Here is a 7,309-nt window from a genome sequence, read left to right as displayed (position 1 = left end):
GGCCCCGCAGCGATTCCAGCCGCCAAAATGCCCGCCGTCTACGTTGCGCCACAGGAAACACCATGTAACACTGTCAGCTCCGCGAGCGCATCACCGGCTGTGTCACAGTGTACCACGTCACGTGCCGCTTCACCAGGAACGCTCATGGACTGTGACGTCGCAGCGTCTATCGTTGCTGACCTTCATGGCCACGGCGACCATAGTCTTGCCCGCTCGACCCTCGGCTGCACGACAGGGTCCTGTTCAGTGAAAACGACACAAGTGTTTACTATCATTGACCGCGCGACATAACGACGGAGAAATGTTCACCACTATGATTTCCGACCATTGTTCTAAATTATTGTCTTCTGAGGCCATCTCCTGTGTGCCGTTGTTACTGTTTCCAACTCCAGCGTTTAGCCGCCCAGCGCACCAAGTACACCAGACCCAGCAAAACTGGCACCTCTACAAGCGGGCCTACCGTCGCTGCGAGAGCTTGGTCACTTCTCGGACCGAAGGTGGCGACGGCGACGGCTATGGCCAGCTCAAAGTTGTTGCTGGCAGCCGTGAAGCTCTGCGTCGTCGCCAGCGCATAGCCAAAGCCAAGGCGGTACGTGACCCACAGTGTCATTGAGAAGATCACCACAAAATACACAATCAGCGGCGCCGCTATACGCAGCACACTGACTACCTGGTGCACAACCGCGTGACCTTGCGAGGCAAACAGCACCAGGATGGTATACAGCAGTCCAATGAGTGACCACGGCGAGGCGAACCGCAAAAACACCCGCTCGTACCACTCTGGGCCGGCCAACGTGCGCAGCACCACGCGGGTCACTATGGCTGCTCCAAGTGGTATGCCCAAAAACACGGCTACACTGACAGCCACAACTGCGTATGATATGCTCACACCGGTTGTATCGTGCCCGATAATGCGGATGAAAAAGACAGCCATGGGCGCGAAGAGGACCATCTGCATCACAGAATTGATAGCCACCAAGATGGCACAGTACTCCGAGTCGCCACCGGCAAGCTGTGTCCACACGAGGACCTGGAGGAAGGGGAAAACAAGTGTCAGCAGGAATAGCGCGGTCTACACGGTTTGTGCGGCGACCGGCGGGGAGACTTACCATGGCAATGCAGCGTCCAAGGCCGACAAGTATCAACCCTGAGCGAAGCTCGCTCTTGTCTGGGAGGAATGCCCAGGACAGGGCCAGCTGGAGATAGCGTGTTAGTCGCGTTCGTCATCGATGCCCGGCGTGGAAAAGATAATTGGATAGACTAGAAGGCAATGCCGATACGCACCATGAAAAAGGGAGCCACAACCCAGTTTACGATAATGCTGAAGCCAATTTGGCGCCAAATGCCTCGGTCCGCGAATATGGTGAGTAGTGATTCGTACCGGACCTTGCATAGAATTGGATACATCATGACCAACAGTCCAACGGCTATGGGGACGGACACGCCAACGAACTTCCCCTGCTCTAGTACGTCGTCAACGTCAGGCACGAAGTTTCCGAGCAGAATTCCGACGACCATGGCCAAAAATATCCAGATGGCTAGGAAACGGTCGAGCCATCCCAGTGACTTGAACGCCGACACGGGTGCCGGTGAAGGTCTCCTGTGCTGGCCATCAAAGGCCGCTGGCTCGGGCCATCGTTCTGCACTGTCGTCGCCAGACCTCTTCTCCATTGTGCGTGAAATACTGTTGGTCTGTCTTTCAGACGTGCATGTGTTGTGCTGTAAAGTATGCATAACTATTCTCGTGGGCGACAGTAAATATATACGAGAAAAAGGTCCACGTAGAATTTTCCAACTTTGAAAGTTAAAGTGATTAGAAATATAAGGTGTAAGTCGAGAATACAAGAAATATAAATAGGATATTTGTGAGAAGAAAAAACAGGAAGTTGACCCGTACTATTAACAATCGAAAGCTCTCTACGATAGCAGAAAGACCACAGAATATTGCCACTCCAAATCTATGACTGGCCGGCAAGTTCTGCTTTTCCAGTTAGTGCGTAGACCCAGTGAAGTTTTTTGGAAGTGGATTCAGACGGCCAATTAAAAATGGGGAATGACAAGCTCCAGACTTCGGCCCGCCCCACCACAGCACGGTCCGTCAAACGACATACATTCATAAGAGTCCTCAACCAGCATCAACGAACCGCATACTACGTCGTACTTTAACCAACATGGCTTTCACGACACAGGAAAAACATATTGCGGCTCCCTGGTATGCAGCCTATCCGGACCCCAAGGCGGACCCTGCGTTTCTCACACGCGATGAGGTTTTGTCACTCCTGCAAGATACGGGGCATGTAGCTGGCAAGAATTTCGTTCTCGTGGACCTTCGTCGTAATGACCACCAGGTGTGTCCTGAGCGTCCTGTCCTGATCTACGTGCTGTTTGTAAATCCCCATACTCATGGTCCTTTGTAGGGTGGTACGATTGAAGGGTCGATCAACCTGCCTGCACAAAGCCTATGGCCGATAATTCCTACGGTGTACCAAATGTTCAAGGCAGCGGGTGTCCGCAAGGTGATTTTTTACTGTGGTATGTGTGTTCTACCCACTGAAATGTCATTGAGTATCTACCCACTGACCAACAGGCTCATCTAGAGGCCGGGGCTGCCGTGCGGGAGGCTGGTTTGCGGACCACATCAAAGCACAAAACGACAAGGACATGCAGAGCCTGGTGCTGCAGGGTGGCATCAAAGGATGGGTCAAAGCCGGAAGCCAGTTCACTGATAAGATGCTAGAGTACGACGCCGCAGCTTGGGAGGCATAGACGAGATTAACAAATGCATACGACACAAACGTGACTGGGGTGAGATTACAAAATCTGTACGTGACAACAATTGCCAACGAAAAGAAAGCGAATTAACGTCTAAACAAAGAAATCAACATAACCCTTGACATCTACTCCAAGTCCTACCTAGTCCTTGACATTGCTTCCCCGTTCCCGACAGTCCCGTCCTGGGTAGTGTATGGGGCATTTGTCGACGCAGTAACCCCAACCGGAGCGTCACTCTCGACTTTTTCGCTGTTTCGCACTGCCTTGGTATGCTTCGTTTTCTTACTGGACATGAAGCCCTTGAATCCCCCTGTTTTTGCCAGTTCTTAACACGGAATATATAAAAGGTTGCAAAGGTGCCAATTACGTTAAATGCAAAATAGGCCCAAAGATACCATAATTGCGCCAGCGCTGTCAGTAGGATATCTCACGTGCGGACAGATTTTGGTCGGCGTAGGATATAGAACAGTACTCACAACCGGACATAACATCAGGGTTATTGAGCTTTCCAGGAGCCACCTGCAGGTAAGGGCCCATGTACTGGCCACAAGTGTAATCTGTTGGCGGGTTGAACACGCTGAGCTCTGCCTGTGAACAAATGACTTGTCGGCCACGGAGTGCAGTGCCGCTGATACCACCAACGTAGTAGGTAAATGGCGACACGTTGTACATGAAGATCCAGAAGCCTGGAAGAGCCGAAGGCGGCTGTAGAACGCCGCTGAAGATAAAAGACAAAGCGAACATGAATATGGCGAGAATGGCACCCAGGAGCGGATCGTTATTGGAGGCGATGACCATCTGGGCCATGCTGGCGGCGTAGACGTAAAACTGGACGACGAATAGCAACACTAGGCCCTTGCTCCCAGACGGGGTATTGACACCGAAAACGGGATAGTAGAACGATGCATAGCAGCAAACACCAACCAGGATCTGCCACGGGATCTCAACGACGATGTGGGACAGCACAAACACTTGCCAAGAATAGACCCGGGACGGCGTCTCGCGGACCTCGTACAGAGACCTCTGCACGACGAATTTTGGCATTATCTGGTTGACGAGAGTCGAGAAGATTGTACAGAGCAAGAAGATACTGAAGAGTGAGTTTTGGAAGCCCTACATGGAGAAGTTGGTTTTCCAAAAGGAGAAACCAATGAAAAGACTCGTCACAACAAACACCCAGCAGGAACTTGGAGTAATATAGTCGGGCTGGCGGTAGTACTGCTGGAAGGCACGCACGATAACGTGCCGGAATTGAACACAGAACGGCTGTGCAAACTCGCCCTCTAAGTTCTTCTGCGCCAAGTTTTCACCGTCGTCGGGCCTGTCAGCGAGCCGGTACAGACGGCCTAGCTCGGCCAGCACCTCTGTGTGCTCGGGGCTGTTGTTCCAGCACTCGACAAAATCAATGCCCTCTGCACTGTCACCAGAGACCATGGAGAGGATGTACTCAGCGGGGTTCTCACCATCACCACACGGCCGGGCACCACAGCGTACGAAGTATTCACACAGAATCGTGGACTGTGGCCCAATATCACCAAAGTATACTGTGCGGCCGCCCTGGGCGAGGAAAAGAAGCCGATCAAACGTCTGGAAGGGCAATGCGCTGGGCTGGTGGATTGTTGCCAGGATGGCCTGTGTCGCTCACTGCTATCCCCTGTCACCCCGCTCTCAACCATCGCGGCGTAACGTAAACTAAGAAATCGCCGTCATATGAAAGCAGCTCTAGTGATTGTCAAGACCTGGGGAACTTGTCTTTATAGGGAGAAGGAGATTTCCCATGCTCCTTTTGTCATTGTCCCTCTTTTTCTCTCGTTTTGATTTCTCCCTCCACCCCTTGTAAGAAGAACTGGCGGGCAGTTTACGGATGTGGCACAAATTATGGCGGATTCGGTTCTTTATCACGCGTAAAAAAGGTCGCCCGCGGAGAATGTCCGGCAAAAGGGCGCATACTCTGAAGGAATATATGACAGGGGCGCCCTCGGCGCCTGTCGATACGTAAACTCTAGCGAATACAAGACGGGAATTACGCATAAATAGCGGGTGGACAGGAAGGTGAGGAAATGTACTTGCCTCCTGTCAAGGGAATGCAATGCTCGGAACGGAGTACGACTACTCCGTAATTACACTACGCGGTTCTGCTGCTACTGGACATTGGTGTAAACCACCATAGTCTAGCGTCCGTTGGCGGGATTCAGTTGGCGTGAATAGCTGATGTGGATTTGTATTGGCAACAAATAGCAAAATTCAAATCGAAATACAAGCATTGAGAGCATCTACTTGTTATTATTTCGTGTCTGAGCGAAGGTCGTTGTATTTGATTTGAATTATGCCCTGCGACTACTTTAGTTGGGCAACATATCTACCTGCAACCGGGCTGCAATGAAGACCTTGGAATTCATTGCAAACGCAAGCTGCAGGGAGTTTGCTTTCTAAGATACAAACTATGGGTACTTCACGTCGCTTTCTTAGCAATACATATATTCAGCAACAAGCCATCACGGGGTCAATGACATTGTGTGCCGACGCTGTAAGAGAACCCCGGCTTCCTGGCTACTGACTATGTGCGTTGTATTGCACCGAACACCCAAGGCCTCGTGTCGCTACCATTGGCCTTAGAACACCACAGGTCAGGCCACCACATGTGAGATGCAGGATGCCAAGCCGGGACCTTCCCCCAGCTAGCTAAAAGGCCGCGCCGTGTTGCACCGGAATTGAAGAAATGCTGCCTTGTAAGATGATCAATGCACAAGATCACCACAACGCACGCCAGACCCATGCAATGTCAATCATTTTTACACGTGCGGTGTCAAGATTCACGGTTCAATGCGTGAAATGCCTCCACAACACCCGAGAACAATGCCGGCCGCAGGGACGTCGGCGTCCTTATTTTCGCTTTCCCTTCTTTTTTCGACTACCGACTTGGCAAATGACATCCCAACCAGGTAAGTCAAGTCGCCGGGATGACGACGACGCACGTGCATCGTGAGCTTCGATGTACATAATAGAAGCCCTTTATCCGCGTACCATAGGCACTCGATGCCGTAAATGATCTTGGACAGACTTTGCACGCCCTCGATCTGCCATACACTGCCCTGCGATACTGCATTCATCATGTTTTCACTTTCTGCTTCAGCTGTGCCACTCGTCATTTTTGGCGGCGTCAAGCTTGCGGCCGCAGCCACTGGTGGATCCTTCAGCATCCTGTCCATGAATGTTGCCGGCCTGCCTGCGATTCTCCAAAGCAACGATGTCCCCGGTGATAAGGCGACCAATGCCGGCACCATTGGTTCGGATTTTGCCAAGTACGGTTATGATGTCATCAACGTCCAGGAGGTGCGTGCTTGCTTGCTGATCCAGCTCTGTTTCATACTCCCGTTCTCCTGTTAACGCGGCCGGTCAGGACTTCAATTATCATGCGTATATCTATGCCACAGACAACCACACGTACCGCACTGCAACGTCCGGTGGTGCAGGCATTGGATCTGGGCTGAACACGCTGGCGAATTTCAACTGGATTGACTTCACTCGCATCGGATGGAACGACTGTTCGGATGCGTCTGGCTCCGACTGTCTCACTCCGAAGGGCTTTACATTCATGCGCACCGTTGTCGACAGTGGTGTGTACATTGACATGTACAACGTCCATACCGATGCAGGTACTGAAACGGCCGATGAGACCGCGCGAAACTCCAATCTAGCTCAAGTGGCCTCGTACATCGACACGTGGAGTGTTGGCAACGCGGTAATTGTATTTGGCGACACCAACAGCCGCTACACTCGCACTGCTGACAACATTGGCATTTTTATCAGCCAAAATGGCCTCAACGATGCATGGTTGCAGCTGGAGCGCGGCGGTGTCGTGCCCACAGTGGAGAGCCTGTGCGACAACCCCAGTACCACCAACAACTGCGAGACTGTGGACAAGGTCTTCTACCGGGGCAGCGCCGTTGTGCAGCTGTCAGCTTCGTACTTTAACTACGAAAGCACCAAATTTGTGCAGTCAAACGGCGACATTCTCTCTGATCACAACCCCATCACGGTGGATTTCAATTGGAAGCTCTCCAGCACGCTTCGCCAGTCTGACTTCTGGGGCGGGCCGCACGGCAACTGGTTCTCTGACTTGGCAACGCTCAGCAGCAAAGCGTCGCCGAAAGCGTCGCTTCTCACGTTCCGTGGCGCGTCCCGCCTGGACTCGGTTGGGCTGACACTCACAGACGGAACCTCGTTTGTGCATGGCGGGGCTGGCGGCACGCAGGTGCAGCTGTCCCTCGGTGCCTCTGAGTTCTGGACAAGCGCCGAACTCTGTCAAGGCCAAAAGGACAACCACACGCGCAATTTTTACATCAAGGCGACCACGAGTGCTGGCAGGACCCTCACTGCGGGCACTTCGACCAGTGACTGTACTACTTTCACGGCACCTTCCGGATGGCAAATTGTAGGCTATCTAGGACAGAGCGACGACGAGATGGACCAGCTGGGGTTTATTTTTGCTCCGCAGTAATAGAGTGAGAAGAAAGTGTGACCACATTATGTGCAG

General features: G+C 52.3%; 5 protein-coding genes across 5 annotated transcripts; 2 read left to right on the top strand and 3 right to left on the bottom strand.

The window, feature by feature from the left end:
- Positions 1 to 373: 373 nt before the first annotated feature.
- SPSK_01762 (arsenite transporter, ACR3 family) lies at positions 374 to 1,671 on the bottom strand (the record flags this gene model as incomplete). The annotated part of the gene is made up of 3 exons (XM_016728668.1): positions 374 to 1,030; positions 1,110 to 1,196; positions 1,285 to 1,671. 3 exons carry the CDS (start codon positions 1,669 to 1,671, stop codon positions 374 to 376), a joined length of 1,131 nt encoding a protein of 376 aa, XP_016590298.1.
- Positions 1,672 to 2,171: 500 nt separating this feature from the next.
- On the top strand, positions 2,172 to 2,766 carry SPSK_01979 (arsenate reductase (Arc2); the record flags this gene model as incomplete). The annotated part of the gene is made up of 3 exons (XM_016728877.1): positions 2,172 to 2,387; positions 2,418 to 2,532; positions 2,588 to 2,766. 3 exons carry the CDS (start codon positions 2,172 to 2,174, stop codon positions 2,764 to 2,766), a joined length of 510 nt encoding a protein of 169 aa, XP_016590297.1.
- A 420-nt stretch (positions 2,767 to 3,186) lies between these two features.
- Positions 3,187 to 3,816, bottom strand: SPSK_01971 (uncharacterized protein; the record flags this gene model as incomplete). The annotated part of the gene is made up of 1 exon (XM_016728869.1): positions 3,187 to 3,816. The coding sequence occupies one exon, from the start codon at positions 3,814 to 3,816 to the stop codon at positions 3,187 to 3,189; it is 630 nt and encodes a 209-aa protein (XP_016590296.1).
- A 69-nt stretch (positions 3,817 to 3,885) lies between these two features.
- SPSK_01993 (uncharacterized protein) lies at positions 3,886 to 4,448 on the bottom strand (the record flags this gene model as incomplete). The annotated part of the gene is made up of 2 exons (XM_016728891.1): positions 3,886 to 4,380; positions 4,434 to 4,448. 2 exons carry the CDS (start codon positions 4,446 to 4,448, stop codon positions 3,886 to 3,888), a joined length of 510 nt encoding a protein of 169 aa, XP_016590295.1.
- A 1,435-nt stretch (positions 4,449 to 5,883) lies between these two features.
- On the top strand, positions 5,884 to 7,273 carry SPSK_01732 (uncharacterized protein; the record flags this gene model as incomplete). The annotated part of the gene is made up of 2 exons (XM_016728638.1): positions 5,884 to 6,105; positions 6,173 to 7,273. 2 exons carry the CDS (start codon positions 5,884 to 5,886, stop codon positions 7,271 to 7,273), a joined length of 1,323 nt encoding a protein of 440 aa, XP_016590294.1.
- Between the last annotated feature and the right edge of the window lie 36 nt (positions 7,274 to 7,309).

This window comes from Sporothrix schenckii, assembly GCF_000961545.1.
Source record: "Sporothrix schenckii 1099-18 chromosome Unknown Cont42, whole genome shotgun sequence".
NCBI classification, from domain to species: Eukaryota; Fungi; Ascomycota; class Sordariomycetes; order Ophiostomatales; family Ophiostomataceae; genus Sporothrix; species Sporothrix schenckii.
The sequence above is the reverse complement of the archived record's forward strand: the minus strand, read 5'-3'. Positions and strand labels throughout refer to the sequence as shown.